The sequence below is a fragment of the Camelina sativa genome, chromosome 10 (genome assembly GCF_030686135.1).
Source record: "Camelina sativa cultivar CO46 ecotype springtype chromosome 10, ASM3068613v1".
Taxonomy (NCBI): Eukaryota; Viridiplantae; Streptophyta; class Magnoliopsida; order Brassicales; family Brassicaceae; genus Camelina; species Camelina sativa.
The window spans coordinates 17117586-17142363 of NC_141889.1; the positions used below are offsets into that span (position 1 = coordinate 17117586).

The 24778-nt window shown below is 38.9% G+C and overlaps 1 protein-coding gene across 1 annotated transcript; it reads left to right on the top strand.

The window, feature by feature from the left end:
* The first annotated feature begins 5036 nt into the window (after positions 1-5036).
* LOC147936249 (uncharacterized) lies at positions 5037-9308 on the top strand. The gene is made up of 4 exons (XM_087468648.1): positions 5037-6003; positions 6112-6233; positions 6300-6486; positions 7264-9308. The coding sequence occupies exons 1-4, from the start codon at positions 5037-5039 to the stop codon at positions 9306-9308; spliced, it is 3321 nt and encodes a 1106-aa protein (XP_087324774.1).
* Positions 9309-24778: the final 15470 nt, after the last annotated feature.

The following is a 24778-nucleotide window of genomic DNA, read 5'->3' on the forward strand; positions in this document are numbered from 1 at the left end:
AGCATGCGTGTCCGTTGTAGGGCCAGGGACGGGAACACCGGTTATGGGTAGGCCAGACTCGAGAGATTCACCATCTTGGGCTGAACCATTGTCATTTGCATCTCCTTGGTCAGACCCACCATCGGTAGAAATTTGACTTAGTGTTGGCCGCACGGCACCCGTTGGTGGAGATGGGTTGCCAAGGTGATCAAGAAGGAACCGTAGACTCGAAGCTCGGTCATTAGGTGAGTGAGAGAGATCTTTAAGGCTGTTCCAATCCCTCTTGTCATGGTAGCCCACATGTTCTAGAAACCGGACATCTCGAGAGACATATAGTCGACTTGTGGCCGGATCATAACATTTGTACCCCTTTTGTGTGGTGGAGTAGCCAATGAACATACACTTTGTACTTTTGGCATCCAGCTTACTCCTTTGTTCTCCTGGTACTAACACAAAACAAACACAGCCGAAAACTCGTAAGTGATCAAGAGATGGTTTAAATTTGTTTAGTACTTCAAATGGAGATAAGTCATGAAGAACTCTAGTTGGTGTTCGGTTGATTAGGTAGCATGCAGTCATCACGGCATCACCCCAATATCGTTTAGGAACACTCGAATGGAACATGATTGCCCGCGCCACTTCCATGAGGTGCCGGTTCTTCCTCTCGGCCACACCATTTTGTTGTGGCGTGTAGGGACAACTAGTTTGATGGAGAATGCCATGCTTGGAGAGATGTTCTTTGAACTTGCAACTTGTGTATTCCCCCCCATTATCAGACCTAAGTACCTTAAGTTTAGCATTGAAGTGATTAGTCACATAATTTTGAAAATTGATAAAGGCATCAAATACTCTATCTTTAGATGGCAACAAGGTAATCCAAGTGTATTTTGATTTTTCATCAATAAAAGTCACAAAATACTTGTTATTATCTCTAGATAGGCATGGTGATGTCCAAACATCTGAGTGAACTAAATCAAAACAATTCTCATAAATAGTAGTTGACTTAGGAAAGATAGACTTGCAATGTTTTCCGAGAATACAAGGTTCACAAGTAGAATTATCAAAAGAAATATTAGGAAACATCAACCCTAAAGCACGTGAATGTGGGTGGCCTAGCCTAGCATGCCACACCATATTCGAATCAACAACAAAACAAGACTTAGTAGAGGATAAATTTGGATCGGTTTTCTCTAGGACATAGAGATCTCCACTCCCTTGCCCTTCTCCAAGAACCTTTCCAGTCTCAATATCCTGAAAATAAACATTGTTAGGACCAAAGATTGCATAACAATTCAAATCATTTGTGGCCCTCTTAACCGATAGTAAATTGGAGGTAAAGGTAGGCATAAAGAAAGCTTTTGAGGTTTTATCAAATAGTTTCAAGTCCCCTATTCCCTTTACTGGTATTTGTTCTCCATTTGCAATAACAACATTTCCTAAGGCCGGTTTTATGTTGTCAATTAAACTAGGGTTACTAATCATATGATGTGAGGCTCCCGAGTCAATAACAAGCGATTTGCTAGGCCTAGAAGTAAAGAAAGAGATACCAGACTCCTTGAGTGAAGCAATGGAGCGGATGAGAGCCTCAAGGTCTGACTTCCTCACCACATCTCCGTAGGCTGCGGTCATGGCCACCTCATCTCCCTGCTTTGATGATCCGGCTCCTTTATCGCTAACCGCTTCCTTTGAGAGGTTGGCTTTGAACTTGGCCGGCTTGAGATGAGGATGGAGAACCCAGCACTTGTCTTTCAGATGACCCCGCTTCTTGCAGTGGTCGCACACCAACAACTTCCTCTCCTCTTGCTTGTACATTCCTTTGTTGGCCGAAGCAAGCTCCCCCTTACCGCTAAACAAATCAAGGGATCCTTGCTCTTTCTGAATTTGGGAGCAAATATCTTCAAAGGAGGGGAGCTTCTCTGCCCTTAGGATGTGCTTCAAGAGGTCGTTGAAGGACGGGTTCAAGGTAAGTAGGAGTCCGAAGACTTTGTCTTGCTCCTTTCTTTCGTTTAGCACACTTGCCTCAAGTGTACTTGGCCGCAACATGTCAAGCTCGGACCATAGTGCACGGAACTTACCAAGATGCTTAGTGAACTCCACATCATCTTGGTTAAGATCATTTATGGCCTTCTTGACCTCAAAGACTCTAGTCATGTTAGAGACATTACCATACACGCCTTTAAGTGTTTCCCACAGTTCCTTGGCCGTCTCGCAATATGAGTAGGCCTCAAGGATAGGCGTGTCCAGAGAGTTTTGGAGAACAGATAGGACAACTTGGTCTTCTTGGAACCATTTGGCCTTCCTCTCGCTCTCTTCCTCCGCTTCCGCCTCGGAAGCGTCCTCTCCTTTGGGGTTTTTCTTTGGGACATAGTCGGACTCGACATGACTCCAAAGGCCACGACCTCCAAGGGCGGTTCTTGTGGTTCTTGTCCACAGCAAGTAGTTTGTCCCCTTTAGGACAACCGGTGAAACAATGGGCTTGGCGTTTTCCATGGTCGGGTTTCTATGGACCGATGGGTAAAGCTTTTACCCGGAGAATAAAAGAGATGCGAGTAAGAAGAAACGAAGATAAGGAGACTAGAGTGTAGAAATGAGTAGGAGAATGAGATTAGACTGTAGAGAATCGAAGAACTTGCTCTGATACCATGTAAGACTTTGTAGAATAAAGAAGAGAATCAAGAGATTGATGAGAGATATCGGTAGACAAAGAGAATGAGGAAGAAGAAAAGATTAGGTTATTGTTCCATAAGAATACATATTACAATGTAGGCTAAAGCCTATATATATCAAGGGAAAATTAGGGCTACACCCTCTACCAACCGATCGTATAAGTGATAGGGACAAGGAGAGAGATAGAACTAATCCCAACGGTGATAGTGACCCGTCCTAGTCTCCTTAAACACAACATAACCCGTGACTCCACTTGTTCCTCCTCTCTAACGGCTACAAGCGACATTCTAGATCCTTCTCATGGGCCTAAGGAGAGCAGGCCTCCTCATTGTCTTTACACACTTACATGACTCGGCCTTATTGCTTGGTTGTACGGACGGCCCCATAATTGTACGGACGGCCATGGCTGCCTTAGGCTTATTCTCTTGATCAATATAGACAACACTTAAACCCGTTTTACCCCAAAACAGGCTTAAACCGAAAAAACAGGCTAAAACCGAGAGAAAACATTGATTCAAAGCAGTAAACAGCTATGTTACTCTTTCTAGGGACAAAATATGTAACAATCCATTGCATTTGACTAATTAAAAGAGTTCAGGTTGAATTTGGAGTGTTTTGACACCACTTTTACCCATTTTGTCCCGAAACAGGCTAAAACCGAGAAAACGTTGATTCGAAGCAGTAAAAAGCTTTGTTACTGCTTCTAGGGTCAGAATGTGTGACAATCCAATGCATTTGATTAGTTGTAAGAGTTCTGGATGAATTTGGAGTGTTTAGACAACACTTAAACCCGTGTTATCCCAAAACAGGCTTAAACCGAGAAAACAGGCTAAAACCGAGAGAAAACATTGATTCAAAGCAGTAAACAGCTATGGTACTATTTCTAGGGTCAAAATATGTATCAATCCAATACATTTGACTAATTATAAGAGTTCAGGTTAAATTTGGAGTGTTTAGACACCACTTTTACCCATTTTGTCCCGAAACAGGCTAAAACCGAGAAATTATTGATTCGAAGCAGTAAACAGCTTTGTTACTATTTATAGGGTCAGAATGTGTGACAATCCAATGCATTGACTAGTCCTAAGAGTTCCGAATGAATTTGGAGTGTTTAGACAACACTAAAACCCGTTTTATCCCAAAACAGGCTTAAACCGAGAAAACAGGCTAAAACCGAGAGAAAACATTGATTCAAAGCAGTAAAGCGCTATATTATTCGTTCGATGGTTAAAATATGTAACAATCCAATGCATTTGACTAATTATTAGAGTTCGGATTGAATTTGGAGTGTTTAGACACCACTTTTAGCCATTTGGTCCCAAAACAGGCTAAAACCGAGAAAACATTGATTCGAAGCAGTAAAAAGCTTTCTTACTGCTTCTAGGGTCAGAATGTGTAACAATCCATTGCATTTGACTAATTAAAAGAGTTCAGGTTGAAGTTGGAGTGTTTAGACAACACTTAAACCCGTTTTATCTCGAAACAGGCTTAAACCGAGAAAACAGGTTAAAACCAAGAGAAAACATTGATTTGAAGCAGTAAATCGCTATGTTACTATTTCTAGGGTCAAAATATGTAATAATCCATTGCATTTGACTAATTAAAAGATTTCAGGTTGAATTTGGAGCGTTTAGACATCAGTTTTAGCCATTTTATCCCGAAACAGGCTAAAAACGGGAAAACATTGATTCGAACAGTAAACTGCTTTGTTACTGCTTCTAGGGTCAGAATGTGTGACAATCCAATGCATTTGACTAGTTGTAAGAGTTCGGGATGAATTTGGAGTGTTTAGACAACACTTAAACCCGTTTTATATAAATTGGGATCATGGCCACCTTGTCCGTACAGCCACCGTCCGTACATACTCTAGCCGGGCCGTCCGTACAGCCGTGATGTCCAAACATGTAAAGGCCCATTCGTTGTGTCACAAGCCTCATAGTAAACCAAGACAAGCCTCTAGATCCTTCCATTCCTACCGTTGGCGATTCAAGCAAGTGGGGGAGAAGAAATCACATGTTAGAATAAGGAACAAGACATGTCACTTTCATGTCTTAATTACATTTAGCATCTTGTATAGAATATTCCTATTGCTTTCACATGTCTATATTTAGTTTGTATCTAGGTTCTAAATCAAGTAAGAAGTTGAATTCTTCTTCTATACTCTCCATTACACTTCTACTCACTCTCACAACCCTAAACCGCAAATTATCTTATCTTCTTCTTCTTTGAATCTAAACTTACATGGTATCAGAGCCTTGTTGCTCCTAGTTCTCAATCTCTCATCCATTCATCACTTCCGCTCTTATCACTTTCCTACATTTCTGTTTCAATCGCAAGAAGCGTTTTGTTTTAACCGTTGGATAAAGCTATTGACCAACGGACAAAACACCATGGAAGGCAACAAGACCTTGATTGTTCCAGTTACTCTCAAAGAAGAGAACTACTTGTTGTGGGCGAGGACCACAAAGACGGCATTATGTGGCCGAGGGCTTTGGACCCATATTACCACGAGTGAGGCTCCAAGGGAAGAGTCCACCGTAGACGGCAAAGAAGCGGTCACAAGTGGTGGGGACAAATGGTTTCAAGAAGACCAAAGTGTTCTTGCCATCATTCAAAACTCTCTTGATGCTCCAATACTTGAAGCCTACTCATACTGTGAGACGGCCAAGGATCTATGGGACACATTACAAAATGTGTTCGGCAACACCACCAATTTAAACCGAGTATTTGAGATCAAGAGGGCCATTAACAACCTAAGCCAAGAAGACATGGAGTTCACCAAACACTTTGGGAAGTTTAGGTCTCTTTGGGCTGAACTTGAGATGCTTAGGCCAGCCACACTTGATCCGGCCATACTAAACGAGAGGCGAGAGCAGGACAAGGTGTTTGGTCTACTTCTCACACTAAACCCTTCTTACAATGACCTCATCAAACATATCTTGAGGTCGGATAAGCTGCCTAGTCTAGATGAGGTGTGTAGCCAAATTCAAAAGGAGCATGGCTCCATGGGGCTGTTTGGTAACAAAGGAGAACTTGTAACCGCTAACAAGGCTGAAGTAGCGGCTGCAAACAAGAGCTACTATCGGCATGATGACAAGAATCCTCCAGTGTGCGACCACTGCAAGAAACCTGGTCATTTCAAGAGCCGGTGTTGGATACTTCATCCACACCTTAAGGTTAATCGACCAGTAAATAACCGCGGAGGACCTAGAGCACATCAAGCTACCATAGAGCCTACTATCACCGAATCAAATCAGCGAATCATCGAAGGACAAGGAACGGCTCTAGCAGCGACGTCTGACCTGGTGAGGAAGTCAGATCTCGATGCCCTCATCAAAGCTCTCAAGGAAGCCTCTGGTAACTCCTATCTTGTTTTAAATCAAACTAAACCGCTTATAGTCGATTCTGGTGCATCACACCATATGATTAGTGACTCCAAGTTAATAAGTGAAATTAAACCGGCAGTTGGAAATGTGATTATAGCTAATGGTGAGAAAGTACCAGTTAAGGGAATAGGTGACTTAAAATTGTTTGATAAGACTACTAAAGCCTTTTACATGCCTAGCTTTACATCAAATCTTTTATCTGTTAAGAGAGCCACCACCGATTTAAACTGTTATGCTATATTTGGTCCTAACAATGTACACTTTCAGGATATTGAGACCAGTCAAGTCCTTGGACAAGGAGTCTCTAAGGATGACTTATATGTTCTTGAAGACTTAAATCTATCTACTCCTAATGTCTCTTGTTTTAGTTCAGTTTCTGTTAAAGCAAACAATGCTATATGGCATGCTAGATTGGGACACCCTCATTCTCGTGCTTTAGAAATTATGCTTCCAAGTATTTCTTTTAAAAACAATGAATGTGAGGCTTGCATCCTTGGTAAACACTGCAAAACAGTTTTTCCAAAATCTTTAACCATTTATGAAAACTGTTTTGACTTAGTTCACTCAGATGTGTGGACATCTCCTTGTTTGTCTAGAGAAAATCAAAAGTATTTTGTTACCTTCATTGATGAAAAGTCTAAATATACCTGGCTAACCTTGTTACCTACTAAGGATAGGGTTCTTGAAGCTTTCATTAGTTTTCAAAAATATGTGACTAACCATTACAATGCTAAGATCAAGATTTTAAGGTCAGATAATGGCGGCGAATACACTAGTCACGCATTCAAACAACACTTGAACAATCATGGCATTATCCATCAAACCAGCTGCCCTTATACCCCCCAACAAAATGGTGTGGCCGAACGCAAGAATAGACATCTCATGGAGGTAGCCCGGTCCATGATGTTCCACACAAATGTTCCAAGGCGTTTTTGGGGAGATGCGGTCCTTGCGGCGTGCTATCTTATAAACCGCATACCCACGAAGATTTTACAAGACGTCTCTCCATTTGAGGTATTGAACAAAGAAAAACCTACATTTGATCACTTACGTGTGTTTGGGTGCACTTGTTTTGTGTTAAAACCAGGTGAACTACGAGACAAACTGGAAGCCAAAAGCACCAAAGCAATGTTTATTGGGTACTCTACCACACAAAAGGGGTATAAGTGCTATGATCATGAGGCCAGACGAGTTCTTGTCTCTAGGGACGTGAAGTTTGTTGAATCTCAAGGGTACTACAGCAAGAAAAATTGGGAAGATCTCCGAGACCTATCGAACCCCTCCTCCGATCGGGCGGTCAATCTCCGTATCATCCTTGAACGCTTAGGGGCCACAAATGATCGGGACGCACATAGTTCTCCCGGGCCAAACTCACTAGAAGGGCCCCAGCCACCTCTAGACAGCATCACTTGTGAATCTAGTGAGCCCCTTCCTCAGACGGATCAAGTTAACCAATCAACCGATCAAGAGCTCAACTCGCATAACCCTGACACTAGTATACATCCTGGAGGAGATACCGACCCACGAGACTCTGAAGATGAAGGTGCTGCTCATGATGAAGTTATCCCATTAAGACGCAGCCAACGTCTCAAATTTCCCCCATCCAACTGGAAGAACACTCGGGTGTACTACAACAATGCAGCGGTAGCACATCCGATCCAAGCCGTATGTACGCTTGCCAATTTACCTATGGAACACCAAGTGTTCCTCGGCCAAGTTGATAGCCACTGGATCCCACAAACATATGACGAGGCCAAGGACCATAAGGTGTGGCGTGATGCGATACAAGATGAGTGCACGGCCATGGAGACAAACCACACATGGGACGAGGCTGCCTTGCCTAAAGGCAAGAAGGCCGTTACATCCAAATGGGTATTCACAATCAAGTATCATAGTGACGGGGAGATTGAACGCTATAAAGCACGACTTGTGGCAAGAGGCTTTACGCAAACGTACGGGGAAGATTATAAAGATACGTTTGCTCCGGTGGCTAAACTCCATACCGTTCGTGTGGTTCTATCTTTGGCGGTCAACTTGAAATGGGAACTGTGGCAGATGGACGTTAAAAATGCGTTCCTACAAGGTGAATTGGAGGATGAAGTATACATGAGACCACCGCCTGGCCTAGAAGACACGATCGGTCCAGGAAAGGTACTTAAGCTGAACAAAGCAATCTATGGACTGAAACAATCACCAAGGGCATGGTACCACAAGCTAAGCTCGACCTTGCTCAATAGAGGCTTCAGGAGATCCGAACCTGACCACACACTGTTCACATATTCTAGCACCAAAGGTATTATAGTCATTCTTGTATATGTTGATGACATCATCATATCAGGAAATGACTCGGTAGGTATTCAAGAAACCAAAACATTTTTGAAGTCAGTGTTTGATATCAAGGACCTGGGAGAGTTAAAATATTTCTTAGGGATAGAAGTGTGTCGCTCGGAAGAGGGATTATTTCTATCTCAAAGAAAATATGCTATTGATCTCTTAAGTGATGTAGGGAAACTTGGATCAAGACCGGTTAGTACACCACTTGATGAGAACTACAAAATCTGTCGTGAGGGGGAGATAGAAGACCAACCATTTGAGAATGTAGCCCAATATAGAAGATTGGTCGGTAAGCTCATTTACTTAACTATTACACGACCAGATATTTGTTTTGCCGTGAATCAGGCTAGTCAGCACATGCAAGCTCCAAAGATCCACCACTGGAACATAGTCAACCGGATCCTCAAGTATATCAAAGGATCACCCGGCCAGGGTATTTGGATGGGATGTAACAACAACACGGAGCTTGTAGGCTATTGTGATGCGGACTATGCAGGAGACCGAGACGACCGAAGATCAACAACCGGCTATTGTACCTTTCTGGGAGGCAACCTAGTGACATGGAAGAGCAAGAAACAGAAAGTGGTATCTCTATCCAGTGCGGAGTCGGAGTATAGGGCGATGCGCAAACTTACTACTGAGTTGATGTGGCTCAAGAATCTACTTCAAGACCTTGGAGTCGAAATTACCATGCCCATCACTATGCATTGTGATAATGAAGCAGCTATCCATATTGCAACCAACTCGGTGTTCCACGAGAGGACAAAACATATCGAAGTCGATTGTCACAAAGTTCGAGAGCAAATCCAACTAGGCGTCACCATTCCGTGTCACACCGAGAGCTCCGAACAATTGGCCGATGTATTCACAAAAGCAGCTAGCCCACAGGTGTGTGAGTACATACACTCAAAGCTTGGACTCATGGACCTCACTAAACCATAAAGCCTACACTCTTTTTCCCTTACGTATAGTTTTTCCCAAGAGGTTTTCTATACTAAGGTTTTTTTAACGAGGTAGGTGATCATTGGTTCAAGCTTCAGTCTTGGGGTCCAATGACTAAAGCTTGAGGGGGAGTATAAATTGGGATCATGGCCACCTTGTCCGTACAGCAACCGTCCGTACATACTCTAGCCGGGCCGTCCGTACAGCCGTGATGTCCAAACATGTAAAGGCCCATTCGTTGTGTCACAAGCCTCATAGTAAACCAAGACAAGCCTCTAGATCCTTCCATTCCTACCGTTGGCGATTCAAGCAAGTGGGGGAGAAGAAATCACATGTTAGAATAAGGAACAAGACATGTCACTTTCATGTCTTAATTACATTTAGCATCTTGTATAGAATATTCCTATTGCTTTCACATGTCTATATTTAGTTTGTATCTAGGTTCTAAATCAAGTAAGAAGTTGAATTCTTCTTCTATACTCTCCCTTACACTTCTACTCACTCTCACAACCCTAAACCGCAAATTATCTTATCTTCTTCTTCTTTGAATCTAAACTTACATTTTACCCCAAAACAAGCTTAAACCGAGAAAACAGGCTAAAACCAAGAGAAAACATTGATTCGAAGCAGTAAATCGCTATGTTACTCTTTCTAGGGTCAAAATATGTAACAATCCATTGCATTTGACTAATTAAAAGAGTTCAGGTTGAATTTGGAGTGTTTAGACACCACTTTTAGCCATTTTATCCCGAAACAGGCTAAAAACGGGGAAACATTGATTCGAAGCAGTAAACTGCTTTGTTACTGCTTCTAGGGTCAGAATGTGTGAAAATCCAATGCATTTGACTAGTTGTAAGAGTTCGGGATGAATTTGGAGTGTTTAGACAACACTTAAACCCGTTTTACCCCAAAACAGGCTTAAACCGAAAAAACAGGCTAAAACCGAGAGAAAACATTGATTCGAAGCAGTAAATCGTTATGTTACTCTTTTTAGGGTCAAAATATGTAACAATCCATTGCATTTGACTAATTAAAAGAGTTCAGGTTGAATTTGGAGTGTTTAGACACCACTTTTACCCATTTTGTCCCGAAACAGGCTAAAACCGAGAAAACGTTGATTCAAAGCAGTAAAAAGCTTTGTTACTGCTTCTAGGGTCAGAATAAGTGACAATCCAATGCATTTGATTAGATGTAAGAGTTCGGGATGAATTTGGAATGTTTAGACAACACTTAAACCCGTTTTATCCCAAAACAGGCTTAAACCGAGAAAACAGGCTAAAACCGAGAGAAAACATTGATTCAAAGCAGTAAACTGCTATGTTACTCTTTCTAGGGTCAAAATATGTATCAATCCAATACATTTGACTAATTATAAGAGTTCAGGTTAAATTTGGAGTGTTTAGACACCACTTTTATCCATTTTGTCCCGAAACAGGCTAAAACCGAGAAATTATTGATTCGACGCAGTAAACATATTTGTTACTATTTATAGGGTCAGAATGTGTGACAATCCAATGCATTGACTAGTCCTAAGAGTTCCGAATGAATTTGGAGTGTTTAGACAACACTAAAACCTGTTTTATCCCAAAACAGGCTTAAACCGAGAAAACAGGCTAAAACCAAGAGAAAACATTGATTCAAAGCAGTAAAGCGCTATATTATTCTTTCGATGGTCAAAATATGTAACAATCCAATGCATTTGACTAATTATTAGAGTTCGGATTGAATTTGGAGTGTTTAGACACCACTTTTAGCCATTTGGTCCCAAAACAGGCTAAAACCGAGAAAACATTGATTCGAAGCAGTAAAAAGCTTTCTTACTGCTTCTAGGGTCAGAATGTGTAACAATTCATTGCATTTGACTAATTAAAAGAGTTCAGGTTGAAGTTGGAGTGTTTAGACAACACTTAAACCCGTTTTATCCCCAAACAGGCTTAAACCGAGAAAACAGGTTAAAACCGAGAGAAAACATTGATTTGAAGCAGTAAATCGCTATGTTACTATTTCTAGGGTCAAAATATGTAATAATCCATTGCATTTGACTAATTAAAAGCTTTCAGGTTGAATTTGGAGCGTTTAGACATCAGTTTTAGCCATTTTATCCCGAAACAGGCTAAAAACGGGGAAACATTGATTCGAAGCAGTAAACTGCTTTGTTACTGCTTCTAGGGTCAGAATGTGTGACAATCCAATGCATTTGACTTGTTGTAAGAGTTCGGGATGAATTTGGAGTGTTTAGACAACACTTAAACCCGTTTTACCCCAAAACAGGCTTAAACCGAAAAAACAGGCTAAAACCGAGAGAAAACATTGATTCGAAGCAGTAAATCGTTATGTTACTCTTTCTAGGGTCAAAATATGTAACAATCCATTGCATTTGACTAATTAAAAGAGTTCAGGTTGAATTTGGAGTGTTTAGACACCACTTTTACCCATTTTGTCCCGAAACAGGCTAAAACCGAGAAAACGTTGATTCGAAGCAGTAAAAAGCTTTGTTACTGCTTCTAGGGTCAGAATGTGTGACAATCCAATGCATTTGATTAGTTGTAAGAGTTCGGGATGAATTTGGAGTGTTTAGACAACACTTAAACCCGTTTTATCCCAAAACAGGCATAGACCGAGAAAACAGGCTAAAACCGAGAGAAAACATTGATTCAAAGCAGTAAACAGCTATGTTACTCTTTCTAGGGTCAAAATATGTATCAATCCAATACATTTGACTAATTATAAGAGTTCAGGTTAAATTTGGAGTGTTTAGACACCACTTTTATCCATTTTGTCCCGAAACAGGCTAAAACCGAGAAATTATTGATTCGACGCAGTAAACAGATTTGTTACTATTTATAGGGTCAGAATGTGTGACAATCCAATGCATTGACTAGTCCTAAGAGTTCCGAATGAATTTGGAGTGTTTAGACAACACTTAAACCTGTTTTATCCCAAAACAGGCTTAAACCGAGAAAACAGGCTAAAACCAAGAGAAAACATTGATTCAAAGCAGTAAAGCGCTATATTATTCTTTCGATGGTCAAAATATGTAACAATCCAATGCATTTGACTAATTATTAGAGTTCGGATTGAATTTGGAGTGTTTAGACACCACTTTTAGCCATTTGGTCCCGAAACAGGCTAAAACCGAGAAAACATTGATTCGAAGCAGTAAAAAGCTTTCTTACTGCTTCTAGGGTCAGAATGTGTGACAATCCAATGCATTTGATTAGTTGTAAGAGTTCGGGATGAAGTTGGAGTGTTTAGACAACACTTAAACCCGTTTTATCCCTAAACAGGCTTAAACCGAGAAAACAGGTTAAAACCGAGAGAAAACATTGATTTGAAGCAGTAAATCGCTATGTTACTATTTCTAGGGTCAAAATATGTAATAATCCATTGCATTTGACTAATTAAAAGCTTTCAGGTTGAATTTGGAGCGTTTAGACATCAGTTTTAGCCATTTTATCACGAAACAGGCTAAAAACGGGAAAACATTGATTCGAAGTAGTAAACTGATTTGTTACTGCTTCTAGGGTCAGAATGTGTGACAATCCAATGCATTTGACTAGTTGTAAGAGTTCGGGATGAATTTGGAGTGTTTAGACAACACTTAAACCCGTTTTACCCCAAAACAGGCTTAAACCGAAAAAACAGGCTAAAACCGAGAGAAAACATTGATTCGAAGCAGTAAATCGTTATGTTACTCTTTCTAGGGTCAAAATATGTAACAATCCATTGCATTTGAGTAATTAAAAGAGTTCAGGTTGAATTTGGAGTGTTTAGAGACCACTTTTAGCAATTTTATCCCGAAACAGGCTAAAAACGGGAAAACATTGATTCGAAGCAGTAAACTGCTTTGTTACTGCTTCTAGGGTCAGAATGTGTGATAATCCAATGCATTTGACTAGTTGTAAGAGTTCGGGATGAATTTGGAGTGTTTAGACAACACTTAAACCCGTTTTATCCCAAAACAGGCTTAAACCGAGAAAACAGGCTAAAACCGAGAGAAAACATTGATTCAAAGCAGTAAACAGCTATGTTACTCTTTCTAGGGACAAAATATGTATCAATCCATTGAATTTGACTAATTAAAAGAGTTCAGGTTGAATTTGGAGTGTTTTGACACCACTTTTACCCATTTTGTCCCGAAATAGGCTAAAACCAAGAAAACGTTGATTCGAAGCAGTAAAAAGCTTTGTTACTGCTTCTAGGGTCAGAATGTGTGACAATCCAATGCATTTGATTAGTTGTAAGAGTTCGGGATGAATTTGGAGTGTTTAGACAACACTTAAACCCGTTTTATCCCAAAACAGGCTTAAACCAAGAAAACAGGCTAAAACCGAGAGAAAACATTGATTCAAAGCAGTAAACAGCTATGTTACTCTTTCTAGGGTCAAAATATGTATCAATCCAATACATTTGACTAATTATAAGAGTTCAGGTTAAATTTGGAGTGTTTAGACACCACTTCTATCCATTTTGTCCCGAAACAGGCTAAAACCGAGAAATTATTGATTCGACGCAGTAAACAGATTTGTTACTATTTATAGGGTCAGAATGTGTGACAATCCAATGCATTGACTAGTCCTAAGAGTTCCGAATGAATTTGGAGTGTTTAGACAACACTTAAACCTGTTTTATCCCAAAACAGGCTTAAACCGAGAAAACAGGCTAAAACCAAGAGAAAACATTGATTCAAAGCAGTAAAGCGCTATATTATTCTTTCGATGGTCAAAATATGTAACAATCCAATGCATTTGACTAATTATTAGAGTTCGGATTGAATTTGGAGTGTTTAGACACCACTTTTAGCCATTTGGTCCCGAAACAGGCTAAAACCGAGAAAACATTGATTCGAAGCAGTAAAAAGCTTTCTTACTGCTTCTAGGGTCAGAATGTGTGACAATCCAATGCATTTGATTAGTTGTAAGAGTTCGGGATGAAGTTGGAGTGTTTAGACAACACTTAAACCCGTTTTATCCCTAAACAGGCTTAAACCGAGAAAACAGGTTAAAACCGAGAGAAAACATTGATTTGAAGCAGTAAATCGCTATGTTACTATTTCTAGGGTCAAAATATGTAATAATCCATTGCATTTGACTAATTAAAAGCTTTCAGGTTGAATTTGGAGCGTTTAGACATCAGTTTTAGCCATTTTATCACGAAACAGGCTAAAAACGGGAAAACATTGATTCGAAGTAGTAAACTGATTTGTTACTGCTTCTAGGGTCAGAATGTGTGACAATCCAATGCATTTGACTAGTTGTAAGAGTTCGGGATGAATTTGGAGTGTTTAGACAACACTTAAACCCGTTTTACCCCAAAACAGGCTTAAACCGAAAAAACAGGCTAAAACCGAGAGAAAACATTGATTCGAAGCAGTAAATCGTTATGTTACTCTTTCTAGGGTCAAAATATGTAACAATCCATTGCATTTGAGTAATTAAAAGAGTTCAGGTTGAATTTGGAGTGTTTAGAGACCACTTTTAGCAATTTTATCCCGAAACAGGCTAAAAACGGGAAAACATTGATTCGAAGCAGTAAACTGCTTTGTTACTGCTTCTAGGGTCAGAATGTGTGATAATCCAATGCATTTGACTAGTTGTAAGAGTTCGGGATGAATTTGGAGTGTTTAGACAACACTTAAACCCGTTTTATCCCAAAACAGGCTTAAACCGAGAAAACAGGCTAAAACCGAGAGAAAACATTGATTCAAAGCAGTAAACAGCTATGTTACTCTTTCTAGGGACAAAATATGTATCAATCCATTGCATTTGACTAATTAAAAGAGTTCAGGTTGAATTTGGAGAGTTTTGACACCACTTTTACCCATTTTGTCCCGAAACAGGCTAAAACCAAGAAAACGTTGATTCGAAGCAGTAAAAAGCTTTGTTACTGCTTCTAGGGTCAGAATGTGTGACAATCCAATGCATTTGATTAGTTGTAAGAGTTCGGGATGAATTTGGAGTGTTTAGACAACACTTAAACCCGTTTTATCCCAAAACAGGCTTAAACCGAGAAAACAGGCTAAAACCGAGAGAAAACATTGATTCAAAGCAGTAAACTGCTATGTTACTCTTTCTAGGGTCAAAATATGTATCAATCCAATACATTTGACTAATTATAAGAGTTCAGGTTAAATTTGGAGTGTTTAGACACCACTTTTATCCATTTTGTCCCGAAACAGGCTAAAACCGAGAAATTATTGATTCGACGCAGTAAACATATTTGTTACTATTTATAGGGTCAGAATGTGTGACAATCCAATGCATTGACTAGTCCTAAGAGTTCCGAATGAATTTGGAGTGTTTAGACAACACTAAAACCTGTTTTATCCCAAAACAGGCTTAAACCGAGAAAACAGGCTAAAACCAAGAGAAAACATTGATTCAAAGCAGTAAAGCGCTATATTATTCTTTCGATGGTCAAAATATGTAACAATCCAATGCATTTGACTAATTATTAGAGTTCGGATTGAATTTGGAGTGTTTAGACACCACTTTTAGCCATTTGGTCCCAAAACAGGCTAAAACCGAGAAAACATTGATTCGAAGCAGTAAAAAGCTTTCTTACTGCTTCTAGGGTCAGAATGTGTAACAATTCATTGCATTTGACTAATTAAAAGAGTTCAGGTTGAAGTTGGAGTGTTTAGACAACACTTAAACCCGTTTTACCCCAAAACAGGCTTAAACCGAAAAAACAGGCTAAAACCGAGAGAAAACATTGATTCGAAGCAGTAAATCGTTATGTTACTCTTTCTAGGGTCAAAATATGTAACAATCCATTGCATTTGACTAATTAAAAGAGTTCGGGTTGAATTTGGAGTGTTTAGACACCACTTTTACCCATTTTGTCCCGAAACAGGCTAAAACCGAGAAAACGTTGATTCAAAGCAGTAAACAGCTATGTTACTCTTTCTAGGGACAAAATATGTATCAATCCATTGCATTTGACTAATTAAAAGAGTTCGGGTTGAATTTGGAGTGTTTTGACACCACTTTTACCCATTTTGTCCCGAAACAGGCTAAAACCGAGAAAACGTTGATTCGAAGCAGTAAAAAGCTTTGTTACTGCTTCTAGGGTCAGAATGTGTGACAATCCAATGCATTTGATTAGTTGTAAGAGTTCGGGATGAATTTGGAGTGTTTAGACAACACTTAAACCCGTTTTATCCCAAAACAGGCTTAAACCGAGAAAACAGGCTAAAACCGAGAGAAAACATTGATTCAAAGCAGTAAACAGCTATGTTACTCTTTCTAGGGTCAAAATATGTATCAATCCAATACATTTGACTAATTATAAGAGTTCAGGTTAAATTTGGAGTGTTTAGACACCACTTTTATCCATTTTGTCCCGAAACAGGCTAAAACCGAGAAATTATTGATTCGACGCAGTAAACAGATTTGTTACTATTTATAGGGTCAGAATGTGTGACAATCCAATGCATTGACTAGTCCTAAGAGTTCCGAATGAATTTGGAGTGTTTAGACAACACTTAAACCTGTTTTATCCCAAAACAGGCTTAAACCGAGAAAACAGGCTAAAACCAAGAGAAAACATTGATTCAAAGCAGTAAAGCGCTATATTATTCTTTCGATGGTCAAAATATGTAACAATCCAATGCATTTGACTAATTATTAGAGTTCGGATAGAATTTGGAGTGTTTAGACACCACTTTTAGCCATTTGGTCCCAAAACAGGCTAAAACCGAGAAAACATTGATTCGAAGCAGTAAAAAGCTTTCTTACTGCTTCTAGGGTCAGAATGTGTAACAATTCATTGCATTTGACTAATTAAAAGAGTTCAGGTTGAAGTTGGAGTGTTTAGACAACACTTAAACCCGTTTTATCCCCAAACAGGCTTAAACCGAGAAAACAGGTTAAAACCGAGAGAAAACATTGATTTGAAGCAGTAAATCGCTATGTTACTATTTCTAGGGTCAAAATATGTAATAATCCATTGCATTTGACTAATTAAAAGCTTTCAGGTTGAATTTGGAGCGTTCAGAAATCAGTTTTAGCCATTTTATCCCGAAACAGGCTAAAAACGGGGAAACATTGATTCGAAGCAGTAAACTGCTTTGTTACTGCTTCTAGGGTCAGAATGTGTGACAATCCAATGCATTTGATTAGTTGTAAGAGTTCGGGATGAATTTGGAGTGTTTAGACAACACTTAAACCCGTTTTACCCCAAAACAGGCTTAAACCGAGAAAACAGGCTAAAACCGAGAGAAAACATTGATTCAAAGCAGTAAACAGCTATGTTACTCTTTCTAGGGTCAAAATATGTATCAATCCAATACATTTGAGTAATTAAAAGAGTTCAGGTTGAATTTGGAGTGTTTAGAGACCACTTTTAGCAATTTTATCCCGAAACAGGCTAAAAACGGGAAAACATTGATTCGAAGCAGTAAACTGCTTTGTTACTGCTTCTAGGGTCAGAATGTGTGATAATCCAATGCATTTGACTAGTTGTAAGAGTTCGGGATGAATTTGGAGTGTTTAGACAACACTTAAACCCGTTTTATCCCAAAACAGGCTTAAACCGAGAAAACAGGCTAAAACCGAGAGAAAACATTGATTCAAAGCAGTAAACAGCTATGTTACTCTTTCTAGGGACAAAATATGTATCAATCCATTGCATTTGACTAATTAAAAGAGTTCAGGTTGAATTTGGAGTGTTTTGACACCACTTTTACCCATTTTGTCCCGAAACAGGCTAAAACCAAGAAAACGTTGATTCGAAGCAGTAAAAAGCTTTGTTACTGCTTCTAGGGTCAGAATGTGTGACAATCCAATGCATTTGATTAGTTGTAAGAGTTCGGGATGAATTTGGAGTGTTTAGACAACACTTAAACCCGTTTTATCCCAAAACAGGCTTAAACCAAGAAAACAGGCTAAAACCGAGAGAAAACATTGATTCAAAGCAGTAAACAGCTATGTTACTCTTTCTAGGGTCAAAATATGTATCAATCCAATACATTTGACTAATTATAAGAGTTCAGGTTAAATTTGGAGTGTTTAGACACCACTTCTATCCATTTTGTCCCGAAACAGGCTAAAACCGAGAAATTATTGATTCGACGCAGTAAGCAGATTTGTTACTATTTATAGGGTCAGAATGTGTGACAATCCAATGCATTGACTAGTCCTAAGAGTTCCGAATGAATTTGGAGTGTTTAGACAACACTAAAACCTGTTTTATCCCAAAACAGGCTTAAACCGAGAAAACAGGCTAAAACCAAGAGAAAACATTGATTCAAAGCAGTAAAGCGCTATATTATTCTTTCGATGGTCAAAATATGTAACAATCCAATGCATTTGACTAATTATTAGAGTTCGGATTGAATTTGGAGTGTTTAGACACCACTTTTAGCCATTTGGTCCCGAAACAGGCTAAAACCGGGAAAACATTGATTCGAAGTAGTAAACTGATTTGTTACTGCTTCTAGGGTCAGAATGTGTGACAATCCAATGCATTTGACTAGTTGTAAGAGTTCGGGATGAATTTGGAGTGTTTAGACAACACTTAAACCCGTTTTACCCCAAAACAGGCTTAAACCGAAAAAACAGGCTAAAACCGAGAGAAAACATTGATTCGAAGCAGTAAATCGTTATGTTACTCTTTCTAGGGTCAAAATATGTAACAATCCATTGCATTTGACTAATTAAAAGAGTTCGGGTTGAATTTGGAGTGTTTAGACACCACTTTTACCCATTTTGTCCCGAAACAGGCTAAAACCGAGAAAACGTTGATTCAAAGCAGTAAACAGCTATGTTACTCTTTCTAGGGACAAAATATGTATCAATCCATTGCATTTGACTAATTAAAAGAGTTCGGGTTGAATTTGGAGTGTTTTGACACCACTTTTACCCATTTTGTCCCGAAACAGGCTAAAACCGAGAAAACGTTGATTCGAAGCAGTAAAAAGCTTTGTTACTGCTTCTAGGGTCAGAATGTGTGACAATCCAATGCATTTGATTAGTTGTAAGAGTTCGGGATGAATTTGGAGTGTTTAGACAACACTTAAACCCGTTTTATCCCAAAACAGGCTTAAACCGAGAAAACAGGCTAAAACCGAGAGAAAACATTGATTCAAAGCAGTAAACAGCTATGTTACTCTTTCTAGGGTCAAAATATGTATCAATCCAATACATTTGACTAATTATAAGAGTTCAGGTTAAATTTGGAGTGTTTAGACACCACTTTTATCCATTTTGTCCCGAAACAGGCTAAAACCGAGAAATTATTGATTCGACGCAGTAAACAGATTTGTTACTATTTATAGGGTCAGAATGTGTGACAATCCAATGCATTGACTAGTCCTAAGAGTTCCGAATGAATTTGGAGTGTTTAGACAACACTTAAACCTGTTTTATCCCAAAACAGGCTTAAACCGAGAAAACAGGCTAAAACCAAGAGAAAACATTGATTCAAAGCAGTAAAGCGCTATATTATTCTTTCGATGGTCAAAATATGTAACAATCCAATGCATTTGACTAATTATTAGAGTTCGGATTGAATTTGGAGTGTTTAGACACCACTTTTAGCCATTTGGTCCCAAAACAGGCTAAAACCGAGAAAACATTGATTCGAAGCAGTAAAAAGCTTTCTTACTGCTTCTAGGGTCAGAATGTGTAACAATTCATTGCATTTGACTAATTAAAAGAGTTCAGGTTGAAGTTGGAGTGTTTAGACAACACTTAAACCCGTTTTATCCCCAAACAGGCTTAAACCGAGAAAACAGGTTAAAACCGAGAGAAAACATTGATTTGAAGCAGTAAATCGCTATGTTACTATTTCTAGGGTCAAAATATGTAATAATCCATTGCATTTGACTAATTAAAAGCTTTCAGGTTGAATTTGGAGCGTTCAGAAATCAGTTTTAGCCATTTTATCCCGAAACAGGCTAAAAACGGGGAAACATTGATTCGAAGCAGTAAACTGCTTTGTTACTGCTTCTAGGGTCAGAATGTGTGACAATCCAATGCATTTGACTAGTTGTAAGAGTTCGGGATGAATTTGGAGTGTTTAGACAACACTTAAACCCGTTTTACCCCAAAACAGGCTTAAACCGAAAAAACAGGCTAAAACCGAGAGAAAACATTGATTCGAAGCAGTAAATCGTTACGTTACTCTTTCTAGTGTCAAAATATGTAACAATCCATTGCATTTGACTAATTAAAAGAGTTCGGGTTGAATTTGGAGTGTTTAGACACCACTTTTACCCATTTTGTCCCAAAACAGGCTAAAACCGAGAAAACGTTGATTCGAAGAAGTAAAAAGCTTTGTTACTGCTTCTAGGGTCAGAATGTGTGACAATCCAATGCATTTGATTAGTTGTAAGAGTTCGGGATGAATTTGGAGTGTTTAGACAACACTTAAACCCGTTTTACCCCAAAACAGGCTTAAACCGAGAAAACAGGCTAAAACCGAGAGAAAACATTGATTCGAAGCAGTAAACAGCTATGTTACTCTTTCTAGGGTCAAAATATGTATCAATCCAATACATTTGACTAATTATAAGAGTTCAGGTTGAATTTGGAGTGTTTAGACACCACTTTTAGCCATTTTATCCCGAAAGAGGCTAAAAACGGGAAAACATTGATTCGAAGCAGTAAACAGCTTTGTTACTATTTATAGGGTCAGAATGTGTGACAATCCAATGCATTGACTAGTCCTAAGAGTTCCGAATGAATTTGGAGTGTTTAGACAACACTAAAACCCGTTTTATCCCAAAACAGGCTTAAACCGAGAAAACAGGCTAAAACCGAGAGAAAACATTGATTCAAAGCAGTAAAGCGCTATATTATTCTTTCGACGGTCAAAATATGTAACAATCCAATGCATTTGACTAATTATAAGAGTTCAGGTTGAATTTGGAGTGTTTAGACACCACTTTTAGCCATTTGGTCCCGAAACAGGCTAAAAACGGGAAAACATTGATTCGAAGCAGTAAACTGCTTTGTTACTGCTTCTAGGGTCAGAATGTGTGACAATCCAATGCATTTGACTAGTTGTAAGAGTTCGGGATGAATTTGGAGTGTTTAGACAACACTTAAACCCGTTTTACCCCAAAACAGGCTTAAACCGAAAAAACAGGCTAAAACCGAGAGAAAACATTGATTCGAAGCAGTAAATCGTTACGTTACTCTTTCTAGAGTCAAAATATGTAACAATCCATTGCATTTGACTAATTAAAAGAGTTCGGGTTGAATTTGGAGTGTTTAGACACCACTTTTAGCCATTTGGTCCCGAAACAGGCTAAAACCGAGAAAACGTTGATTCGAAGAAGTAAAAAGCTTTGTTACTGCTTCTAGGGTCAGAATGTGTGACAATCCAATGCATTTGATTAGTTGTAAGAGTTCGGGATGAATTTGGAGTGTTTAGACAACACTTAAACCCGTTTTACCCCAAAACAGGCTTAAACCGAGAAAACAGGCTAAAACCGAGAGAAAACATTGATTCGAAGCAGTAAACAGCTATGTTACTCTTTCTAGGGTCAAAATATGTAATAATCCATTGCATTTGACTAATTAAAAGCTTTCAGGTTGAATTTGGAGCGTTTAGACATCAGCTTTAGCCATTTTATCACGAAACAGACTAAAAACGGGAAAACATTGATTCGAAGTAGTAAACTGATTTGTTACTGCTTCTAAGGTCAGAATGTGTGACAATCCAATGCATTGACTAGTCCTAAGAGTTCCGAATGAATTTGGAGTGTTTAGACAACACTAAAACCTGTTTTATCCCAAAACAGGCTTAAACCGAGAAAACAGGCTAAAACCAAGAGAAAACATTGATTCAAAGCAGTAAAGCGCTATATTATTCTTTCGATGGTCAAAATATGTAACAATCCAATGCATTTGACTAATTATTAGAGTTCGGATTGAATTTGGAGTGTTTAGACACCACTTTTAGCCATTTGGTCCCAAAACAGGCAAAAACCGAGAAAACATTGATTCGAAGCAGTAAAAAGCTTTCTTACTGCTTCTAGGGTCAGAATGTGTAACAATTCATTGCATTTGACTAATTAAAAGAGTTCAGGTTGAAGTTGGAGTGTTTAGACAACACTTAAACCCGTTTTATCCCCAAACAGGCTTAAACCGAGAAAACAGGTTAAAACCGAGAGAAAACATTGATTTGAAGCAGTAAATCACTATGTTACTATTTCTAGGGTCAAAATATGTAATAATCCATTGCATTTGACTAATTAAAAGCTTTCAGGTTGAATTTGGAGCGTTCAGACATCAGTTTTAGCCATTTTATCCCGAAACAGGCTAAAAACGGGGAAACATTGATTCGAAGCAGTAAACTGCTTTGTTACTGCTTCTAGGGTCAGAATGTGTGACAATCCAATGCATTTGACTAGTTGTAAGAGTTCGGGATGAATTTGGAGTGTTTAGACAACACTTAAACCCGTTTTACCCCAAAACAGGCTTAAACCGAAAAAACAGGCTAAAACCGAGAGAAAACATTGATTCGAAGCAGTAAATCGTTACGTTACTCTTTCTAGGGTCAAAATATGTAACAATCCATTGCATTTGACTAATTAAAAGAGTTCGGGTTGAATTTGGAGTGTTTAGACACCACTTTTACCCATTTTGTCCCGAAACAGGCTAAAACCGAGAAAACGTTGATTCGAAGAAGTAAAAAGCTTTGTTACTGATTCTAGGGTCAGAATGTGTGACAATCCAATGCATTTGATTAGTTGTAAGAGTTCGGGATGAATTTGGAGTGTTTAGACAACACTTAAACCCGTTTTACCCCAAAACAGGCTTAAACCGAGAAAACAGGCTAAAACCGAGAGAAAACATTGATTCAAAGCAGTAAACAGCTATGTTACTCTTTCTAGGGTCAAAATATGTATCAATCCAATACATTTGACTAATTATAAGAGTTCAGGTTAAATTTGGAGTGTTTAGACACCACTTTTATCCATTTTGTCCCGAAACAGGCTAAAACCGAGAAATTATTGATTCGACGCAGTAAACAGATTTGTTACTATTTATAGGGTCAGAATGTGTGACAATCCAATGCATTGACTAGTCCTAAGAGTTCCGAATGAATTTGGAGTGTTTAGACAACACTTAAACCTGTTTTATCCCAAAACAGGCTTAAACCGAGAAAACAGGCTAAAACCAAGAGAAAACATTGATTCAAAGCAGTAAAGCGCTATATTATTCTTTCGATGGTCAAAATATGTAACAATCCAATGCATTTGACTAATTATTAGAGTTCGGATTGAATTTGGAGTGTTTAGACACCACTTTTAGCCATTTGGTCCCAAAACAGGCTAAAACCGAGAAAACATTGATTCGAAGCAGTAAAAAGCTTTCTTACTGCTTCTAGGGTCAGAATGTGTAACAATTCATTGCATTTGACTAATTAAAAGAGTTCAGGTTGAAGTTGGAGTGTTTAGACAACACTTAAACCCGTTTTATCCCCAAACAGGCTTAAACCGAGAAAACAGGTTAAAACCGAGAGAAAACATTGATTTGAAGCAGTAAATCGCTATGTTACTATTTCTAGGGTCAAAATATGTAATAATCCATTGCATTTGACTAATTAAAAGCTTTCAGGTTGAATTTGGAGCGTTCAGACATCAGTTTTAGCCATTTTATCCCGAAACAGGCTAAAAACGGGGAAACATTGATTCGAAGCAGTAAACTGCTTTGTTACTGCTTCTAGGGTCAGAATGTGTGACAATCCAATGCATTTGACTAGTTGTAAGAGGTCGGGATGAATTTGGAGTGTTTAGACAACACTTAAACCCGTTTTACCCCAAAACAGGCTTAAACCGAAAAAACAGGCTAAAACCGAGAGAAAACATTGATTCGAAGCAGTAAATCGTTACGTTACTCTTTCTAGGGTCAAAATATGTATCAATCCAATACATTTGACTAATTATAAGAGTTCAGGTTGAATTTGGAGTGTTTAGACACCACTTTTAGCCATTTTATCCTGAAACAGGCTAAAAACGGGAAAACATTGATTCGAAGCAGTAAACTGCTTTGTTACTGCTTCTAGGGTCAGAATGTGTGACAATCCAATGCATTTGACTAGTTGTAAGAGTTCGGGATGAATTTGGAGTGTTTAGACAACACTTAAACCCGTTTTACCCCAAAACAGGCTTAAACCGAAAAAACAGGCTAAAACCGAGAGAAAACATTGATTCGAAGCAGTAAATCGTTACGTTACTCTTTCTAGAGTCAAAATATGTAACAATCCATTGCATTTGACTAATTAAAAGAGTTCGGGTTGAATTTGGAGTGTTTAGACACCACTTTTAGCCATTTGGTCCCGAAACAGGCTAAAACCGAGAAAACGTTGATTCGAAGAAGTAAAAAGCTTTGTTACTGCTTCTAGGGTCAGAATGTGTGACAATCCAATGCATTTGATTAGTTGTAAGAGTTCGGGATGAATTTGGAGTGTTTAGACAACACTTAAACCCGTTTTACCCCAAAACAGGCTTAAAC

What these genes read in the sequence shown, in the direction of transcription:
- LOC147936249 (XM_087468648.1), top strand. Translation starts at nt 5,037, where the DNA reads ATGGAAGGCAACAAGACCTTGATTGTTCCAGTTACTCTCAAAGAAGAG. An exon ending in AGCTCTCAAGGAAGCCTCTG is followed by an intron (nt 6,004 to 6,111) that starts GTAACTCCTATC and finishes TTAAACCGGCAG; the next exon opens with TTGGAAATGTGATTATAGCT. An exon ending in TTTAGAAATTATGCTTCCAA is followed by an intron (nt 6,487 to 7,263) that starts GTATTTCTTTTA and finishes TTGAATCTCAAG; the next exon opens with GGTACTACAGCAAGAAAAAT.